The sequence below is a fragment of the Heterocephalus glaber genome, unplaced genomic scaffold (assembly GCF_053883595.1).
Source record: "Heterocephalus glaber isolate CG9 unplaced genomic scaffold, H.glaber_assembly_v1.0 deba00000331, whole genome shotgun sequence".
Taxonomy (NCBI): Eukaryota; Metazoa; Chordata; class Mammalia; order Rodentia; family Bathyergidae; genus Heterocephalus; species Heterocephalus glaber.
The window spans coordinates 26,204,746-26,227,084 of NW_028258142.1; the positions used below are offsets into that span (position 1 = coordinate 26,204,746).

General features: G+C 40.2%; 1 protein-coding gene across 24 annotated transcripts in view; it reads left to right on the forward strand.

Annotated features, from left to right (window-relative positions):
- The first annotated feature begins 17,864 nt into the window (after positions 1–17,864).
- Tcf4 (transcription factor 4) overlaps positions 17,865–22,339 on the forward strand; it is a 347,794-nt gene continuing 343,319 nt past the window's right edge. For 5 of the 24 annotated variants that reach the window (XM_087192203.1, XM_087192198.1, XM_087192213.1 and 2 more), the window contains exons 1-3: positions 19,627–19,733; positions 20,643–20,734; positions 20,993–21,052. In XM_087192203.1, the coding sequence (XP_087048329.1) occupies positions 20,663–20,734; positions 20,993–21,052 (132 nt within the window). In that variant the 5' untranslated portion in view covers positions 19,627–19,733; positions 20,643–20,662. Of the gene's footprint in view, positions 18,408–19,002; positions 19,227–19,623; positions 19,734–20,642; positions 20,735–20,992; positions 21,053–21,711; positions 21,736–21,795; positions 21,994–22,339 lie in introns of those variants that run through there. The other 19 variants (XM_087192224.1, XM_087192236.1, XM_087192230.1 and 16 more) reach the window with 13 other exon arrangements.

A 22,339-nucleotide genomic window follows, 5' to 3' on the forward strand; every position in this document is an offset into this window, starting at 1 on the left:
CCTCTGCCTGTTGTGCTTCTGAGCTGTAGGTGTTATTGAACATATGGCGCATTGCGTCACCCACTGTTCTCAGTTCCTCTCGCTCTGAGATATACGGACCAGACCACATCAGCATTTCCAGGGAGGATAATATAATTATATCAAATTATTGGATTTGGATGCATGAAAAATGAATTAGGTAGCACTTTCACAGCAATAGGAGTATATGCAAACAATGTTATTGAATGAACATTATGAATTAATTTAACATAATTGTTACAGTAGATAAATATTCTCTAGCATTTCAATTGTCATCCATCTATCAGAGGAAGCACAAATATGCTTCTAATCAAGATCAAGTCTTATTATTAGTTGTCAGTCTACATTTTTTTGGCCTCAAAAAATATTTACTCTGCTTAAGTTATAGATATTACCTGTTATTTGGAATGAAAATGTTACCTTTATTCCCCAAACTTCAGATGGACAAAATAAATTCCACAGATGAAGACACTGCTGAGTTGTAGGGTTATGCTATTACTTACACAACAGTCAGCTTGTTGTCTTAGTCACATTTCTCATTGTTTAGACAATGAGAGAAAAGACACAATACTCACAAGTTAAGAGAGGAGAGGTTTATTTTGGCTCAAAGTTTCAGAAGTCACAATGAGCAAGCTAAAAGCAGACATGCATAGTGTGAGTTCCAGGTGGAGGAAAGTTGCTCACATCATGGTGGCCAGGAAGCAGAAAGAGAAGGGAGGAGATGTAGAAGGAGCTCTTCCCTTCCAGGTTACACCTCCAGTGAACCACTTCTAACCAGGCCCCACCTCCTAACAGCACATGAGCTATGATGAGCATAGCACCTGTATGATCCAATCACTTTCCAAGCATGTGAGGCTTTTAGGGGATCTAACCATCACACTTGTGTGCAGGATAAAATGAGCGACTCCTTGAAAGAAAATAGTTTGAAATTATGTGTTTGAGTTCTGATTTTGGGCTGTGAACTAGGCTCAGAGTAAAGAAACATTTCCAACCACATTCCCTCAGAAGGAGAACTGACAGGCAAAAGAGCAATCATACCATTTCTCACAGTCTGAAACATAATAGGATACAAGTGTTTCCAAATAACTTTAAACCAAACATAAAGGCAAAGGGAGAACGTATGTGCTACCTTATTCTTATCTTCCAACATCTTGTGTGTTGCCAAAGCATCTACTCAGCTAGGAAGAGTTCTAGGGGAATTGTGGTGACTGAAACTCATGCTGTATTAGCAGTTGCAATGGGTCCCTAGATGTCCCTAACTGCAAAGGCACAATCTCATTCCTTAGAAGAAGGATTCTCAAACTTGAGTGTTCATCAAAATCACCAGAGAGACTTTTGAAACATGCTGTGGCTGCATCCCCAGAGATCCCCATCAGGAGGTCATAGGTAAGGGCCCAAGAACTTGCATTTCAAACAAAAGTGCAGGTGATGCTGATGCAATTGGTCAGGGAACCACTTTTGCAGAACCATTGCCCTCAAAGGCCACACAGCAAAGGTGAAACACCTCTGCTGATACACACGAAGCCTCATTTCCAACTGTGGCTCCCCCACTTCTGAGCTCTGTGGCTTTCATAAGAAGCTTAGTATTCTGTGTTCATATTTCTTTGTGTAGAAAGTGGGGAGCAATAATATCCACCTCATTGGGTTTTGGTGTGTATGTGTGAGACTTTGTGTCTGTGCTTATCTGTAGGTAAATATATAAAAAATGTACATGCTACAGGTATGGTTCATTTTACCAGCTTGGATTACTAATGTGGGTCTGTCTCTTATGTTACCAATTCACACCTCCATGTGCCTGATGTAAATAGATGTCCAACGTCTGCCTTTTGAGATGTCTTCCTTCCCCCTCCCCCCCCCAAAATATATATATTTCATGAAACTAATGAGCTAGTCTACATCCCAACTCTACAGGGGAGAACTAGAGAGTCTAATCAGTCCAGGGGCCTTTATTTCTTGCCCACCACATAATGTCACCATGGAAAAGTCAACTCACACCATCAGACGGGATTTTTCATCTGTACAATGTCCTTGAGGGACCAAGTTCCTTTGCAGGCCAGAGTGGTACCTCAATCTTTGGCTCCAAAAATGGTAGCTCATTCAAGTCACATTCACAGACACAATCCTTCCCCCAAAATGTGCCACTGTACAGGGCAATTTGATATGATGGGTTTCAATCTAGAGCACATGTTGTACTAATATGAGCACCCACAGCCACCCTGCCCAACCGCTAGCCTATTACCACAGGCTATGTTGCAAGTCTTGTCTTCCATTTTCTCAAGACCAAGGTTCTTGACTGGGACTCAGGTTGCCCATTCCTCCAATCCCACAGGCCCTCATGCGGACCATTCTTGTGCATCCAACTTCTAACAACTTCAAAAGGGAAAGGTGCTGGAATCTCAGTTATTTTCCTCTAAGATGAGTCCTTATGCCAACTAACCTACCTCCATGGCTGCCTTTAGTAATATTGCCAGCCATCACCATTTCTACTCATTTCAATCGCCCTATCTCCTATTGGAGGAGCTCCAGCAAATAGAGTGCTGCCCCTAATTGGTAGTCATTGTAATGATGCTTTCCAAAGTGACAAAATGGGGTTCCCTAAAACTGAGAGAACAGCTGGTTCTGTTTAGAAGTTGGGTGTTTTTTTTTTTTTTTGCTCTCTTCCCCAGTAAGATCATATCCTGCCACTCCCTCTGCTCTTCTACTCCAGTTTCCTGAATCCCTGCCTTCTTCCATAGTGGTACGACTAGGTGGGCAAAGCTTATAAAACATGAACCTGAGCCAATCCCAAGCAGGCCTCCAGCACCCCCCCACCCCCGAGGCTTTTCTTAACTACTCATTACCTTCCCAAGAGATCAAGACCCATCTAACACCACAGGAAGAACAGAGGAAAGGAGGAAAGGCAGGAAACTTGCTCCCTTCCCCCACTGAAAGCTTCCCAATGTGTGACCTTGACATGCATCAAGGCTGCTTCTCCTACAATTTTGGGCTGAGGGTGAGAGCATGGTAGAAAAAGAGAGGGATCTGCTTGAAACAAATTGGTGAAATGGAAGAATTCAAACTTTCCCTTGATATTTATATGCAGAATCTTTGCATCCAATGCTCTTTTGTAAGTTATTGTTAACACATAGAAAAATATTCAGTCTTTCAGTAAAAATGTGTTCAGTGCAAAGACTGTCCTGTTCACTCCTGATAGCTGAAGGGAGAATCACACGAGTAGTCTACCCTCTAGAAGCTGTGAGCCAAGCAGGGGGCTCCGATGATGTGGTGTTGATGGCAGGAGCATCCATAGTGACAATGTGAGGTTCTGTGTAATGGGGACATCAGAAGACTACATAGCTGTGCAACCTGGAGTCAGGGAACCACTTTCTCCTCAGGAGAAATTACATCCTAGCCTGTACTTTGTGAATGGAAATGATCTCCTGAATTTCCACTAGGAGAACTTGCTCTTTGTGACATATTTTGGTCACAGGGATGGTGTCTATTCTGTACACTCTGTGTACCTGATTCCCTTTGAGACTGACAGTAAGTTTGCTAAAACAGGTTAACTAGCACCAGGGATGCAGCCTGAGGTTGTGAAATGGAACAATGTTAACTATCAGTTTATAGCTAATAGTGAATGGGTAATACCTGCTTGTTCCATCTGTTACAACTATTTTAATACTCATTCAGAAATATGCACAGAAGCATGTTCTGGGTCTGATAATTCCACAATTCAGATCATTTTTAGAATCCTTTAAAACAGCACGTTACGTACATGTACCAATTCCCCACAATGAATGATGTGATCATTATGTATTACAAACATGTACTTATAAAAATAAAAACTTTAAAAAGACAGCCTGGCCTAAATAACAATAATATTTTATTTCATGGTTAAATAATGACACGTAATTTACAAAGTTGGTGTGAATACATTATTTTTTATAACAACTCTATAAAGCAAATGAAGTGATTCTTATATTTATAAAAAGACTATGGCTCTGAGAATTCAAGGAAATGATTCTCAATCAGGATGACTTTTTCTATGATGGATCCTTTGGCAATATGTGGAGACTTTTGGCGGGGCGGGGTGGGGGGGGGGAGGTACTGGGGATTGAACTCAGGACCTTGTGCTTTTGAGGCAGGTGCCGGAACCACTGAGCTAAATCCCTGGCCCTATGTGGAGACATTTTTGAGTGCCACAGATTAGAGGGTTAGTGAGGCTACTAGCATTTGGTGCATAATGACCAGGGATGCAACTAAACATTCCACAATTCTCCTAACCTTTAACATCAAAGATTATTAGTCCAAGGTGAGCAAGGTAATACATGCCTGTAATCCCAGGTTCTTAGGAAGCTGAGGCTGGAGAATGGTAAGTTCAAGACCAACCTGATCAGTTTAGCAAGACTCTATCTCAAAGTAAAAGTTAAAGAGAGCTGAGGATGCAGTTCAGTGCAAGACCCTGGGTTTAGTCCCCACTACTGCAATAAGTACATAAGTTAATTAGTGAGAGAAAGAGAGGGAGAGGGAGAGAGAGAGAGAGAGAGAGATCTAGTGCCAAATGTCAATAATGTCAATGTTATGAAAAGCTGGTGTAAGACCTCAGCATTGGTCAGATCTAAACCCAGAGTTGACACTCTAAATCAAGTATTTTTCTATTATTCTCCAAATGAAAAATCTTCATCACAAATTGAATGGGGAAGTATAATCTACTACATTTTAGATTATGTTCATATTTTCTCTTCGTTTTCCTGAGCTCCAGGGAAAGGGTAGAAATTAAACTTTTAGTAGACAATGAAGTCCTACAGTATAATATTATTGTTAGACTCCTGAAAAAAAAAAACTTTCAGCATAATCCTCCCTTCTTTCCATCTTCATCCAATTCTATTCTTTCTGTAATAATAATTTTTTGGACCACAAAGGGTGATAAAATCATACTGTGTTTCCCAATTTTGAGATAAACAATATCTAGAACCATGCAAAGGAGATGAGAAGCAGGAATAAATGATTGATTAACACATGTGTGCATTCTCAATTATCGATGGTAATGGCCCGTGGATGTGATGTGGATTTGCCAAAGCTACTGATAATCCAAAAGCGATTTTTATTGAGATTTGGAATACAAAACCTTTTTTAAAAAGGAAAGTCATTGATCTAATAATTACCTTAATTTTGAGGTAAGCTACTATAGCAGTTATTTTTAATTCCCTAAATACACATCATAGTGAGGCAGGAGAGGCGTCCAAGAATGTACTAGTCAGTAGGGGAATGCCAATAAAGATGAAAAATTGGAACATGATTAGTAAAGGAATGGGTAAAAAAAGCTGTGGCTGAGGCATACCAGAGCCCAGAGCAGTAGAGTGGAGAGCATGCACAATGGATCAGGCAGCCTGAGTTCTAATCCTAGGCATGGAGACTTGGCAAAGTTTTGATCTTGAGGAAATGACTTAATTTCTCTCTACCTCAGTTTCCTCAAACTAAAAATTGAGACATTTACAGTACCTACCTTATAGGTTCTGAGAATTAAATGCATTTAAAAATGCTGGCAGGAAGGAAGAATGATGGTGTTACGTATCTTCTTCTTTTTTTTTTTAAACAGGCATTAACACAATTCCAGAAAGCCTACATATTGTGATGTGAAAATATGGCATGGCATCTCATTAAATGAAAAAAAAAAAAAAAAGGAAAGGAAAAGAAAGGAAATCACAGAGCAGCAATTATCACACTGGCCCATTTATATTTTTTAAATCCCTAATGACTAGATACAAGAGTTAAAGGTTGCACGGAGGGGAAGAATTTAAACTTTTTTTTTTCAACGAGGGAAATTTACAGTCACTTCCTTATTTAGGAGTAGGTGAACACAGAAGGTCACTTTGTAGCAGACTTAGTCTTACTTTTCTCAGTAGTGGAATGTAAGATCAGGAGACAAGTTTGGCCCTAGGGGAAGGGTATAGAAGGACCTTTAAAATTCAGTCAGAGATTACCTTTTCCAAGAGCCTGTAGCAGGAGGCGGTGACTTGGGAAGTGCTGCCGTATTAGAATGATTATTATCTGAGGTCTGTCAGCAAGAATATATTCCAATGACCCCCAAAAGGAATGATCTCAGAAGGAAGAAAAGCCTAAAGTGGGGCAGGGGGTCTGGAGAGGGCACCCTGGCCTGGAGTACATGGTGGTGGCAAGGGAAGCCTGTTTGGACCTGCTTCCTTGATCCGGAGGTCATACTTGTGAAGTGGGTAATATTGTAGCCCATTTGTGGGCAGGGATGTCTTACCAGCAAGAATCTCATCTTTGCTGTGCATAATCCATAAAACTACACAAGAACAACTGTCAGCTGGGACCCTGACAGTCATAGAAATTCAAGGAATTAAGAACTGAATTAGACTTGTCAGTTCTCTTCCTGATTTTTGGAAGCAAATTGATCCCTTGAAACCAATACTAGAGTGGGAAGACAAACCAGGGAGGGGGTAGATTCTAGATTCATCAAGACAGATATAGACGTGCATGTTGATTAGGTGTAGATACATCAATTGGAGATAGATGATCAGGTTGATGCAAAGATATATAGATAAAATAGAACCTTTGACCACCAGAAATGTGTTTACCCCATCATGCATTTGAAACTCTAGCAAATGCAGAGTAGATAACAACTATAACATATTAGTTTTATAATCTAGAACTGTGTATACATGTGTGTTGCACATGTCTGTAGCCATAGAACTCAACATGGTCCCAGATCTAACAATGTCCACATTACCTGGGGTCACTTGGGTACTTGCAGTCATGTGTCCAGTGAGGTACTGATAAATGGTTAACTTCCAGCTTTCTGGGGAGAGATCCTAACTTTTTAGTGTTTGGTGATTTCAGTGCTCCTACCTGCACAATTTTAAGGCAACTATGTGACATCCCTGAATGTGAAGTTGGGAAGAATGTACCCAATTGGCTCTGATGAATTGGAGCAAGCTGGGGCTTGCATGGTTTGATCCCAGCCCCTCTCAGCATTTACTGAATCAAAACCTCTGGAATTGAGGCCTAGGAGTATGAGTTTTTACATTGTCATTGACTATACATAGATTGAAGAATCAAATCAGTAACACTTAGATCTCCAGTACTTGCTGAAGAAAAATAACAGGAGAGAAATAGTAGCTTTTATAGTAGTTATATTGGTTTGTTTATTGTGAACATATTATGTGATACGATGCACTTATTTCTAACTTCTAAAATTTGAAATTTAAACCAAAAAAATTTTATTGTCTTCAAATATATAAAATGTACCACCTTAACTATTTTGAAATGTGCAGTAATGTTAACTATTTGTATACTGTTATGTAGCAGATCTCTGGACATTTTACATCTTGCAAAACTGAAATTTAATACCCTGTGAACAACTTCCCCCTTTCCCCTTTCTCTTGGCAACTGCCATTCTCTCTTGTTTCTGAGTCTGTCTGCTTTAAATATAAGTAGCACCATGCAGCATTTTTCTTTCAGTGACTGCCTTATTTCACAAAGTATAATGTCCTTATGGCTCCTTGACATTCTAGCATATAACATGACTTCTTTCTTTGATGAGGCTGAATAGTATTCCACTGGATGTGCATGCCACATTTTTTTCATCCATTTATCCTCTGATGATCATTGCACATAATGCTACAGTGAATATTGGTGTGCAAATATGTTTTCAAGATTCTATTTTTTATTTTTATATATGCTAATGTGTTTCATTTATACTACTAGTTTCTCTTAGTTCATCAAAGACAAAGAGGTGTGCTTTTATCTGTTTCTTTTTCATAATACAGTCTTTTTTGTCTATGACTTGTAATCTGAGTAACATTTTGGCCATTCTTTTAAGATTATGATACATAGTATATTAATCTTTATTATTCTCTAATTATTTTGTTATGAAATTGTTTTATTTTTTCATAGAAGAGTGCTTTTTATACTTTATTAATATCTATTTGTATTAAATTAAAATAAAAAATAAAAATAATCTTTAAAAGATCCTAATTTTAATTTTTCTGGATATATACCCAGAAGTGGGAATTATTATACATACAGAAGTGACATTATTACTAATTATTAAATCATTAGCTACTGCTTGACAAAATAATAATAAATGTAATTTTTGTTTGTTTGTTTTTGGTACCGGGGATCGAACTCCGGTCCTTGTGCTTGAGAGGCAGGCGACAGAACCACTGAGCTAAATCCCTGGCCCAATAAATGTGATTTTTGAAAGTCATAGCTAGAGGTTTATTGAAAAATTGGAAAAAAATCACCATTGCTATGCAGAACACACTATCAGGCACTGGAATAACAAAGAATTCCACAGTAGTCTATATGCTCTAAAAGTTTAGAGTCTAATTCAGAAAAGAGAAGTAATATATAAATATATCAATGACAATAGCTTATATTGAAAATAAACAAGTTCATCTCATACACTGCATGCAAGCTGGTAAAACCATTTTGCAAAACTGTTGGCAATGTCTACTAATTCTAAAATGTGTCCATTTGTGATTCAGTAATTCAAGGCATATAATAGGGTATAATACATACCCAGGGAGTATGTACCTAAGAGAAAGAAGTACATATATCCACTAAAATGTACTTGTAGAATTTTTTTAATTTTTTAATTTTTTTAATTTTTAATTTTTTGGTACTGGGGATCGAACTCGGGTCCTTGAGCTTATGTACCAGGCGGCAAGGCCACTGAGCTAAATCCCTGGCCCCTACTTGTAGCATTTTTAAAGCACCTCCACTTAATACTAGCCAAAATTGGAAAACCTAAATTTTGGAGAGGTTGAGTAGATAACGAAATTGTGTATTTCTGCAGTGGAATTCTCAACAATAATAAAAAGAATACTCTTCTTTTATGCTGGGTGTGGTGGTTTATGCCTGTATTTCTTGCTACTCTGGAGGCTGAGAAAAATGATTCAAGGCCATCCTGAGCAACTTAAGATACAAATAAGAAATAAAAAAGGGCTGTGGATGTAGTTCAGTGCTAAAGTACCCTTCTGTTTATTAAATAAATAATAAATAAATAGATAAATAAATAAATAAAACCAAAAAACTGCCTTCTACAGGAAACCACAGTAATGAATCTCATAGATACAATAATGAGTGGAAGAAGCCAGAAGCAGATGAATACAGACTGGATGATTCCAAGTTCAGGAATAGGTACAACTAATGAAGGGCAATGAAGTCAAAGAGCATGTGTATTGACTATGAAGACTATGAAGATGAGAACACATGTTTTTCTGGGTGCCGAAAATATTCTCTATGTTAACCTAGGTAGTAGATTTGTGTATCTAGTACATGCATAAAAATTTATTGACCTGTACAGTTAAGATTTTTACTTTTTACTATACATATATTGTACGGCAATTTTTTAAAAAGTTTAAGTAAATGAATTAGTACAGAAGAAGGAGTGATGAAGGAAGGTCAGGGAGTCAGAGCAGACTTCAGGAAGGAGATAAGACAGGTGAATGAGATGGAAAGGGAGAAGGTGTGGAAGGAACTATTTGAGTAAGAAGAAGAAAAGAGAACAAATCATTTGTTCTATGACACAGATACACAGAAAGTTTGGCAAGCTTTGTGTTTGTCTCTCCAACATTCAACTTTCTTACCCCAGACCAGAATCCTTGAAGTTTGGGTAGGGTTGATTTCACCATAACACTAAGGCTTTGCCTATAATTGGCTTGAGCCTTATCAGAATAATTACTTGTGATGACTATAAACCAGTCATTACATGATCTGGCTGAAAGGTGAATGTACTACTAAAATGGTCCAGCACTTAGTGTCCTGGTTCAGGGGGAACCAACCACTCACTATCTCTCCCTGGAGGCAAACAACAACATTTAAGTTTTTGCTGGTAGCCATCTTGGGATCATGAAGGAGTTAGCTTGACATATATAAATGAATCTGAGCTGGGGAGAAAAATGGAAAAATTAAGCTGGAACCCTAATTAACGCCTCTACTCTAAACTTTTTAGATTTGCAAACCTTTTATTGTTTAAGCCAATTTGAGGGATATTATTGTATTTCTTTCTAACCCAAATAACTTTTTCACTAACTTGTATACATTACTTCTTGAATGATTCTTCTGGTTTCTATGACCATGGACAGAGTTGTACTTTAGAATCTCATGACCATTGGTTAAGAAAGTCAAAATAGATGTCTAGTCTCTCCCTTCACTTTCCTACCTTAATCCTCCATATTGTTTCTAGAATGTTCTTCTCAGGCCTATCTGATCACTGCTGCTATGTGCATGACCTTAATAACTTCATGCATCCTGAACAAAGCCAATGGATTCAAATTTGCTGATGCAGTTTAAATGTTTTAGTTCTTCTGTCTGCTCATGAATCTAACAAGATCCCCACTTCTAGCTTTTCCGCCTTTTCAGTGAATACTTCACCCCAGGACATTCTTTTCTATCTGATAGCAGAAAGGATCACTTTTCTTTCCAGATCCAACCCCCACTCATATCATCCAAGAAGTTTACTTACATCTCTCCAGTTGATGGCAATTACTTGTTGCGTTATGGTTGGGAGCCATGCTTTCACCTCCTGGTAGTTCTTGCCTCAGTTTGTCTAGTGAGTCATGTGTGTCTGTTCCACACCACTGGAGCGTGAATGTAGGGAGGTCAGGGTCCTATCTTTTCAACTTTCTTGCATAGTTCTTTTCACAGAATAACCTCTCAGCATCATATATCCCAGGATTAGTTGAGAAGATATTGTCTTCCTTTTAGGGAAGGAAATGGGGATAAAGTCGGAGAGCTTAGGTGAGGATGAGCACTTTTATATTTTAAAAGCCAAGTGAAATGTATTAAATCCAGTTATTTTAGTGCATGTTGGAAAAGGTAGAAGGTTCTCTCTTGGTTTTTCAAAATTCTTTTTATTTTACATTGTTTATTTTATTTTATTTTTTTTGGTACCGGGGATCAAACTTGGGACCTTGCACTTGCGAGGCAGATGCTGGAACCACTGAGCTAAATCCCCAGCCCCATTGTTTATTCTTTTTAAACATTTCACCTTCTTTTTTTTTTTTTTTTTTTTCTGTACCGGGGATCGAACTTGGGTCCTTGCGCTTGTGCAGCAGGTGGCAAAACTACTGAGCTAAATCCCTGGCCCCAACCTTTCACCTTCTTAACCCTATGTTTTTCTTAAGGAGAGGTAGCTGTTGAGTTTGAAGTATCATGCAGTTTGGGAAGAAATAGGATGTGAATATGATTAGCTTTTTTTTTTCTCTTCTCCATTATGATTCCAGAATTGGCCATATGAATTCTTTTGCTGGCCAAGCAGTGTGGCCTATCTGCTGGAGCCTATCTTTAAATGTTTTTTATGATAACCTAGTTTGCACATATGACAACTGTATATAACTGAAACAAAACTTTTGTAAAGTAACACTATCTTCATTTAAACAATACATGTTGCTATTTTCTATGTTATTCTATTTCACTTCAAACAAAAAGTTGATCTAAATAAATTTCATAACATTAAAAATCTTGCAGTTTGAAAAATGTGACACTAATGCACATATATCTTCTCATTATTAGTTACAATGATAAGACGAACCCTGTGCTGAGTGCTTTTGTGTTATGATTACATTTAATCTGATGCAATAATTCTGTGATAGATCTTTGTACCCATTTTGTGGATGATGAAACCAGCAAACTGCTCAGGGTCACACAGCTACTATATACCAAGCTGAGTCTTAGACACAGGTAGACCATGCTTCTTTTATAGCTCAGTGATGTACATATGTCTTTAGGTCACAATAAACTGCAGGAAAGCGCTGCATGCATTGAACTTTAAACTTAGAGCATATGAAGGGAAGACAAGAAGACCACAGAGAAAAAGCTTTCTATATGACAACTTCATTTCTTCTCTGGAACTCCATTCTTGTACCAGTCTTTCACTTGACAAGTCCTTCAAATACTATCACAACTCTTAAATAGAATGCTTCAACTGTTACAAAGAAAACAGTTTTATGATCAAGTGGCACCTTTTAGAAGGCTGGTATTATATCTTTTGAGTCTTCCTTAAATTACCAAAAATTCCAAGGACACTAAGGATGAACCACTGTCAAATTTTTATTTTTTTCTCTACACTTTTTTCAAACCTTAAAAACATCTAAAGTAGGCCAAATGAAACTCTGCTCTGTCTGTGTTTAGTTCTAACAAGGCAGGTTTACTATCTTAAACATCAATCTGTTGCATCCAAGTTTATTTCATACTTTTCTAGATTACTCTTGGAGGAATAATTCAGTTCCATAAACAAAGACTTATGTTCCAGGCAGTGTCCTAGGTCTTAAGGATACAAACACCTGCTCCACACCTTTATAAAGGAACCTGGACTGGAAACAGAGAACATAATACAGTGAACCCTAGAGTTACAACTGGTCTGACATGCAAACAACTTGGGTCATGACTGGAATTTCAGTTTTAATTTATGAACAAAGTCTTGAGTTTTGATCTGAATGTTGACTGCTTGTGCTTCCAGAGGGTCTGATACAGATTTAACCCTTAAAGAGTTCTGGAAGGAACATTACAACATCCTTTCCTGTGTGGGGTTAACTGAGAAATCCTGGGCCAATGTCTCTCTAAGGATACTGAGAGCTGCCTGGAAGAAAGTGTGGCCTAAAATTACATAGGCGAGAGACTTTGAAGACAATTGACCATCCTGAGTTACAACCAGCCCTCAGGAACAAATTGAGTTCATAAGTCAAGGGTCCACTGTAAACCAATAACTGTGCACACTGCCATCCATATAGAAATAATGCTACAAAGTGTTGAAGAAAGACAGTGCAGTGAATCATACCTGTGGCAAGAATTTTTATTTTTTCCCTGCTTCTAGATGTTTTGGGGATTTGGGGGAAAGGAAAGTGCAAAAATAAACCTTTGACAATTTTTATTCTTAGTATCCATGAAGTTATGCTAATCTAAACAAAGCTCAAAGGATTTAGTGCCAACCTCCTAGAAAGTTCCTCCTAATCATAAAACTGTTCTCTTTGTTTCAGTTTGAGCATTCTATTTTAAGGGTTGTGTCAGTATTTGAAGGACTTGCCAAGTGAGAGACTGGTGCAGAAATGGAGTTCCAAAGAGGAATGAAGCTGTCAGGTAGGGAGCATTTTGTCTGTACCTGAGTGGTCTTGTCCTCCCTTGTATGTGCTGAAAGTTTAAAGCTGAATACATGCAGATCTTTCCCGCAGTTGGCTGTGACCTAAAGCCATAGCCCATGTCACTGAGTTGTAAGCAGGTGACATGTGTTTAAATCTCAGCTCTGCCATTTGTAGCTATGAAGCCTTGGGCAATTCACTATACCTCCAGGTCTCTATCTCCTCCTCCATAAAATGTTAAAATAGTGGAGTAACATAATGACAACATCTCCCATTGCATTCATAATAAGGAAGAGCTTGTTCCCCATGGGTTTAACAAATTAGAACAATTATCCTCGTTTAATTTTAGGGTCTAGGATTCAAGTGATGTTATTGCTAGTGGCCTGTTGCAAATCAAGCTGAACATTCATCAGCAACATTTACAACTAATGAGTCAAAGAACCCTTAAGAGAAATGATTTGAAAAAAGCATAAATGCTGTACTCTTTAGTGAAGAGTGAATCTTGATGATAAAGACAGGTTTTTCATTCACTTATTTAACAAATAGTTTTTGTGTGTGTGTGTGTGTGTGTGTGTGTGTGTGTGTGTGTGTGTCTTTGGTACCAGGGATTGAACTCGGGACCTTGTGCTTTCGAGGCAGGCGCCAGAACCATTGAGCTAAATCCCCGGCCCACAAATAGTTTTTGAATACCTGTAGTGGGTATGGAAACATAAGGGTGAATAAGATTTGTGAAGTCCCTGCAACATGGAATTTACCAGTCTGAGGTGGAGGTAGCCAATATAAAAGGAAATACAGTAGCAAAAGAATTCCAGCTGGGAAAGGTGCCACCCAGCACATACAGCTAATGTGATAGAATAATAAGATAGGGTGCACGTTAGGCAGGATGGTTAGCAAAATCTCTAGGAGGAGGTGACATGAAATCTGAGATCCAAAGGATGACAGAGAGCCACACATGTGAGCAGACAGGGAAAGAATCAACAGCTATTGAATGCAAGGCCTTGGGGGTGCATATGCCCATTTATGTATCATGAAGTGCTGGACTTCTTTCACACAAACTGGCTAGAGCTCTCCCTTTCTAAATTGTCAACCGTCCTTCTGACTCATCTTGCATGATGGGGAGAGCTCTAGATTGGGGTCCTAGATTGCCCATTGGATCTATCAATTGAAAATACCCTGGGGCAGCCTTCCATCTTTGCACACATCTGCCAAGGGCTGTATCTTGAGCACTGTGACTTAGGCATTCAATCAGCACTGCCCTTGACATTTATCATTGTCATTTCTTTGCCTACGTTTTTGCCTCAGGTCCTAAAAGAGTATCTGCTGACACAAGGTAGATGTTCAACTACTATCTGCTAAATTTTTGAATGAACTTCATGAGAGCATCAGAGAGCAATTTTTAAAAATTTGTTTGTTGTTTGCTTGTTTAAATATATACAGGGAGAGCAAAGTGGATGACATTTGGAGAATGCTACAGCATTCTGTGCTTGGAATTCAGCTCCTGAGGACTACTTTTGGCTCTGCCACTCATTAACAAGGTGACCTTGGATAAGCATCCTATTTGGGCCTTGACATCCTCAAGTACAAATAAAGATTTGGGTTTAAGTGTCCTTCAGTGTCTGTTCTTTGCCATGAATCCACAAGATATCAATATTCACCATTCCTTCCGTACTACTATGAAAGACAAGTTGTTGTCAGGCATTAATTTTATGCAATAATGATGATTCACTTTTCACAGGAATTTGTCATTTCCAAAGCACATTCGTCTTCACTATCTCATATCATTTTAACAATCACATAAGGTTTTTATTTTTATTATTTTTTTCACATAAGGTTTTTAATACAGACATAATTTTAAAAATCTGACAAGACAGGAAACTTATGCGAAGTCACAAAATGATGGAAAAGAGAATGACACTTGTATGTACTGTCCTGACTACAGGTGACATCATGAATTAGAATCTCTATTGTAAGGGAGGGAAACAAACTGTTTACTCCCTAGACAAGTTAATGATGGTTTTGACAACACTGAAATTTAAAGTATTTTAGTTATTGTTGTTAAATTCTTTAGTTGTAAGGACCAGAAAAGTATTTAGCTTACCTCGGTGAATGGAGGGCAACAAGGCAGGAATTAGCTATCATATGGACAGAAAATGCAGTCCTTATGGTAACTGGGAAAATATCCCTAGGGATTTCTTCCTAGGATTTCATTGTTTGTAGGCTTTTTTTCTCAGAACTCTGAAGTCTTTCTCTCTTACCTAAAGAACAGTTTCCCCTGCTTACTCATGCTTCTTGCTTTCCTATAACCATACCTCTCACATGGCTTGATCTCCAGGCACCAGCCCTGGCCAGCCAACCTTTAAGACATGTCCACTCCATCCCTCACCAGAGTACCATCTATTTCTTCCTTTTTTCATTCCTGTGGTCCAGTCGGTTTGGGCTGAGGCGAGAAGGAGTCATGTGGCACCCACAAGTTCTATAATGCTGCCCCCAACCAAATGGCTATGCTGATGCCCTAATCCCCAAAGAGGTGAAGCCTTTGGGAGAAAACTAGGTTTTGAAAAAGCAAAGGAGATGGAGCCCCTATCCTGGGATTAGTATTTTTATTTTTATAAGAGGAAGAGAGACCAATGTTCTCTTTCTGTCAATCATATGAAAATACTGAGAAAGGGTAGCCATCTGCAAGCCAAAAAGATAGCCCTAACAAGAACCCGACTGTGCCAGTACCCTGATACTGGACTTTGCAGATTCCAGAACTGTGAGAAATGAGTGACTGTTGTTTAAGTCACTTAGTATATGATATTTTGTTATGGCACTCCACACAAAGACACACTTCTGTGTCAGGATTTATAGACAAGTTCTTAGGAATGGGGGTATGTAGTTAGAGCAAACACTCCCAAACATATCTATTTAACACTTTTTGAAAAATTTCTATGTTTTACAGAATTCTGTTGACTCTCCCTTCCTAAGGTACCTCTAATCTTTACAAGTATAATAAAAAAGTATCTATCATTTGACAGTTCTGGAAAAAAACAAAGAACAAAACATCCATTTTTGTCCCTTAATTTAACAGGTAGGGGAGTTTCTGATTGTAAGGTTCTGATTGTAGGGTTTAAAAAAAATACATGGCTACTAGAAGAATCATAAAAACCTAAAGGCTAAAAGAAATTTTTATCAGATTATTTAATCTCACTCTGCATTTTAGAGGAAAAATCATTGACATTGAGCCTTAGGTCACAAAGCTGATTACAGGTAGAGTCAGTGGAGTTATTTCTCCAAAGTCAAAGTTTGTGATGTTTTTATTACAACATTTTAGGAGAGTCTGTAGAAAGACTTAATTTTACAACAAGAGAAGGTGCTTGGGAAATGAAGCATCAAGTAGAGTCTAAATGTAAAATAAGAACATGGAATGGGGGTAGATGACAAGAATCTTCACAATGTGTGAATGGACAAGGAAACAACCCTCAAATGCCCTAATTCTTGTTCCTGAAAAACTTACATATAAACAAGCATCTTAAAAATTGATCCGAACTCTTAACTGACACAAATTCGAGTCAGGAAATAGAGATTAGGATGTTCCACTGACAGATGGCACAGGAACATGGTTGGATTGAAGTTTGATCACGGATTGCCTTTCAAAGGGGGCCTCTATCACTTAAAGTAGTAGTTGTGTGATTTAGGCAAGTTTGTATTACTTAATAAACCTCTGTACTGGATTAAGTTATGTGTCTTTACGGGCTTCTGTTTCCCTCTCTCTAAAATAAGTTAGTAACAAGTACTACATAGGATTGAAACGGTCATAGTGAAATTCTTAGAACATCATGCGTGGCACACAGAAATTACTGTATGTGCTATCTATCATCATTATTAATGGCTTTTCTCGTTTGAGAGCACTAATAGCTATTCTTTCGATAGAGAAATCTCCACTTTCAATCCCGCTGGCTAGATTAGAGGTATCAGCGTTCAGGTGAGGAATTAAGGATGGAAAGGAAATATTTCTTTAGTGATGGCTCCTCCTTTATTTGTATCTGCTATAAATTTGTGAAAGTGTGCATTGCTATTTGCACTTCACAGACCAGAAAAGAGTCTGAAGATGATAACTGTTTGTCCAGAAGTGGAAGTTGAATCAGTCACGGCTTATGGTACAAACTTCATTTGACTCTATATCGCAGTAAATGAAGTTCTTCAAACGAAGACCTCCTGGACTAATAAAGTTCCCACTTCAGGACCTATGAAAAGACGAGTAGGAGTGGTGGAAAAAGGTGCGAGGACCCACAACCCTCTTCCATCCCAGGAACAACAACTAGGCAGATTGGCCTTTTCTATGGTAGTCCACGCTTCGCCAAGAAAATCGGACCCACATTGTGGGATAACCCGGCTCAGGCTTGCTTCTGGCCTCTTCCGAACCTCCGTGCGGGTGACTTGGGGCTGGGGGTGGGGGTGGGAGCTGACTCCCCCGCGGAAGTCTGTAGAGTTTAATTAGTGAATTTATTCAAGAAACTATATTTTCGCGCCAAAGATCAGGGCCAGCCACGGAACGCGAACAAGTGGAAGCCCGCAGGAAGACTCGGCCTGAGGTCAAGCCTAGCCTCAGGTCCCCCTTCTGGGCTGCTCAACACGCGACGCCAGCCCCAGCCCCGGCACCCGCCTCCGTTCCCGGAGGAGGCGTGACAGACGCGCGCCGCCATCTTGTTGGTCTCTCTAGGCGCTCTGTTTACTACTCTATGGTCGCCCGCTCCTGCCCCGCCCCTCCCCAGTCATTGTCTGGAGGAGCAGCCGCGGCCGCAGCGCCTTCTCTTTATAAACCCGCAGTCCCCGGATGTGAATGGATTACAATGTATCTTTCAGGGAAACCTATTATTATCAATGTGACTCCACGGGGGAGTCAATGGTGATGATGATGAGGAGGAGGATGATGATGAGACACCTCTAAACTTGGAACAAGTTTAAGACTTTATAAGAGGAGAAGAAAAAAAACCCAACCAACAAGATTTGTTTGAGGAACAATTATAACTATCCTGTGTCGATATTTTTTTATAAACAATAAGAAAAAGTTGTTGGATTTTTTTAATGCTTTCTTTTTTGGGGGAGGGAATTTTGTTGCAGTTTTATGGTGGAAAATGCAAAAACCAGACCCAGGTGCATAATCTTGTAATCTGTGGATATCCCTGGAGCAGGACTGAGTACCACTTTAAATACTTTTTTGGGGGATACACATGTGAGATACTAAGTACTTGCAGAAGATTTTTGTCTCTTTTTAAAGTCTCTTTCCTTGGAATATTGTGAGAATATTTGTGGCCATTTAAGGTAACGTTATAATTTGCTGTAAGAGTAAACTGTTTGTAATTGAATTTAATTTTTAAAAAAATGTCGATCCCGATGTTTTATTAAAACAAAAGGAACAGCCTATTAAATAATTGCCACTGGGAAAAAGTGTGTGCATGCATTTTGTGCATGTACTCGCACATCTAGCAATATCAGGGGTTGCAGAATGTGTTTAACACACGTTGAAATAGCGTATGTTGCATATATTGGATAAAGCACGCTTGCTATTACGAAAAGATAGAATTACGAACCTTAGTTTTTATCCTAAAAAGTGATTTGGAAAAGTATGCTTTAAGAACATGCAGGGCCTATAATAGTAAATGTTGAATTAAAAACTTAAGAGTACTGGCGAACGCGCACTTAGTGTGCCTGGGAGCTCAAGTGTAAAAACAAAACAACATCCACCCTCCCAAATTGCCTTTTTTTAAAAAACGAAGTTTGCAGCAATACTCTTCTTTGACTTAATAGGGCGGGGGAAGAAAGTATGCAATTCGGATTTCGCTCTCCACGCAAAACTACCCTAAACGAAAATTTCCCCAGCAAAATGTGGCTTAGTTTATGCATGGAAAAGAAAAACATTATTCCTCTTGGCAAAGTCTTTTTGCATCACGTGTATTTGCAGCCTAGTATAAACTTGCTTTGCCGTGTGGATGTGTGAGAGGGAACGCGAGTAAGAAAGAAAGAAGTGAGAGGGGTTGTAAAGTCGAATCAATTTCAAAGTGCTTCCGATGGATGAAACGGGCAAAAAACTGAACTGTTCAGGCTTCAGATTGTAACTGACGATCTGAGGGAAAAAATGAGGTGCTCGATGAATTTTCGTTTGTATTATATTATTATTATTTTTGCGAGGCGGGGGAGGCGTTGCGATTTTTCTGTTTCTGGGGGGCGGTGGGGGAGGACGCGTCCCAGGGCCCCGACCCGGAGCAAGCCGAGTCCGCCCGCCGGAGCCCCCCCACCCATTTCTTTGCTGAACTTGCAATTCCTTGCGCCTCGGCGTGTTCCCCCTCCCCCCTCCCTCGTCCCCTCCCCTCCCCAGAGAAGAGAGTTGGTGTTAAGAGTCAGGGATCTTGGCTGTGTGTCTGCGGAGCTGGAGTGACGGCGGCGGCGGCCGGGAAGCAGCGGGCGCGGGCGTCGGAGGAGGAGGAGGAGGAGGAGGAGGAGGAGGAGGAGGAGGAGGAGGAGGTGGAGGAGGTGGAGGAGGAGGTGGAGGAGGTGGAGGAGGTGGAGGTGGCGGTGGAGGCACTGGTTAGACATGAACGCCGCCTGGGCGCCGGCGGTGCACCGAGAGCCCCTTCTCGCGCGCGGGCGGTAGGTACCGGCGCCGGCGGCCCGGCGGGCGGATGCGCAGCGCAGCGCCGCGCGGGTCGGGCTGGAGCTCGGCGGCCCCGCACGCGGCCCCGCGCCCCCCGCGCCCGGCCCGGTTCGGCTCGGGCGCTCGCCGACGGAGACATCCCGTCCCCTCCCGCGCCTCTTCCCTCCCCTGTCGCCCCCCCCCGCCCCTCCCCGGCGGTGCCCACTTGGAGGGACCGAGGACTTTGCCAAGGGCCTGACTTTAATTTTTACAACCCTTTCTTTTACAAATTAGGGTGCTGGACCATTCCAGGACCCGAGCCTCCAACTCTGCACCCCCTCCCTCCGCCGACCGTGTCACCCCTCCCCCCTTGGACGTGTTTTCACTCCAGAGACGCTCATCTTTAATTTCTTTATAGCGACTTTGAAATGCCGAGGGGAGTGGTGTGTGAGTGTGTGTGTGTGAGTGAGTGAGTGAGTGTGTGTGTGTGTGTATGTGTGCGAGGGGGGTGGAGGGTGGGGGAAAGTTGAGACCGGATCGTTCTGAGTAGTTTCTCTTTTTCTCTGTGATCCATTCATTTCTCGCTCTACCTCCTGTTGCATAAAAGGATGCGCTGAAGAGCGGCTTTTTTTCCCCCCTTGCCGAATTTGGTTGTACAGTGGATGTTACCAGTTTGATCGTCTCTTTGGAAATACAGTACCCCCCACTTTTTTTTTTTTTTTTTTTTGCTATTGCTGCCTATTCCATCTTAAAATCAAAACAAAACAAAACCCCACAACAACTCTCCCATCCCTCCCTCCTTTCCACCTTAATCCTACCCGCTCCCACATCCCCACCCCCAACCCCCCAGTCTCCAAAAATCCGATTGTGTTTTCTCCAAGGATTGGGACTGGATTTTCTGATTGCGGTTATTTCCATGTTTCTAGGTTTGTGTGATTTTGCTAAAATGCATCACCAACAGCGAATGGCTGCCTTAGGGACGGACAAAGAGCTGAGTGATTTACTGGATTTCAGTGCGGTAAGAAAGAACGGTGGAAACTAACAACAGCTGTGAAAAAAAAACCAAAAAAAAAAAAAAAAATCCAGAAACCCCAAAACACTTCAGCTAGAAACCAATAGTAATCTAAAGGACAAGAATGAATTTTAATTGGCTGAGTCCTTGGTAAATATGAAGGTCTTTTTGACAAGTTTTAAACTCATTTTGGGGTGTGATGGAAGATTCAGGCTTTTTTTTTTTCAGAGTCTAATTACTTGCCTTGAATTCTTAACCCACCAGTTCCCCACAATAATGGAAACTCACCCCAGTGGAAAGGAAAAAACAGACACCCCTAAAACTGTAAGTCATCTCTAAAACTTGGCCATGTGTGAACAGTGAGAGTACTAATACTTGGCATACTCATCTTATTTACTATTTTCTGGAAATGGAAAAAAGAAAATAGGAGACCTAGTTGTCTCTAAAGTTTTACACTGATGATGCTGTGGACTGGAAAGAACTGTAGTCCTCCTCATTATCTCTTTTTCTGGGATTCTGAAAACTCCTCTATATGCTGAGCTGAGCATACATTTTTTAGAACCTTTTGGACTATTTTTGTAAGTATCGTAGTCCTGAGATCAGCACAAAGAGGAAGTTAACACTTGCGGAGTTTTACCACTGTAATCAGTCCTTCTATTCCCTCTGTCTGCTTCCCTTTCCCAAACCAAGTTCCACACATGTCAGGGATGGATTCATTTTTAATGCCAGATGAGTTTGGTATAAGATGCATTTGTAAAGCAAAATATAGAGAATCCACAAAACACACAAATACAATCCAAACCGCCTTCTAAGTGGGCTCTTTCATGCTGCTGCTGCCGCCACCGCTGCCGCCACCTCTGCTCCTCTTCTAGACTTCTTTTTGGAGAAATGGCTTTCGGAAGTTTTGCCAGGAAATGTAGCTGTAGGCAGCTTTGCAGCCCCCTTTCTGCTTGCTGCACTTTCTCCATTCGTTCCTTTGCTTTTTTGCAGGCTCTGACTCAGGGAAGGTGTGCATTATCCACTAGATACGTGGAAAGAGGGAAACCAATTAGGGTCGAAATAAATGCTGGAGAGAGAGGGAGTGAAAGAGAGAGTGAGAGTGAGAGAGACAGAGAGAGAGAGAGAAAGAGTCTTGCTTCCAATTGCTCTCATTTAGAGATGAAATGAGAATTTAGTGCAGGTGGCACTTTTATTTTATTTGGGTTCACATATGACAGGCAAATCGAAACGGGATGGAAATGGACATTGCTACATTTATGGCCAAGGTTTTCAGTATAATATGAACAACTTTTTTCCTTCTTTGTCAAACTAGTGTTTACTAGAAAGGCTGGTGCCCTCCAACCTGAATCTTGATAACTCTGTGGAGCACTGTGTTTGTGCAGAAACTAGTCATATTGCTTGGCAATCTCAGGCACTCGAGGAAAAAGAAGGAGCTGTAGTGGGGGGGGGGGCAGTGTAATGTGTCTGTTTTAATTTTAAGTTGGATGGTGATGTATTTTACTGTATAAACCCTTAGCATAAACTCTTAAGTTATTTGGTAAGAGTATGAAAAATCTTTGATGAACTCTGAAGGCACAAGTGTCTACTTTTCAACTGTAATATTTCTTTGTT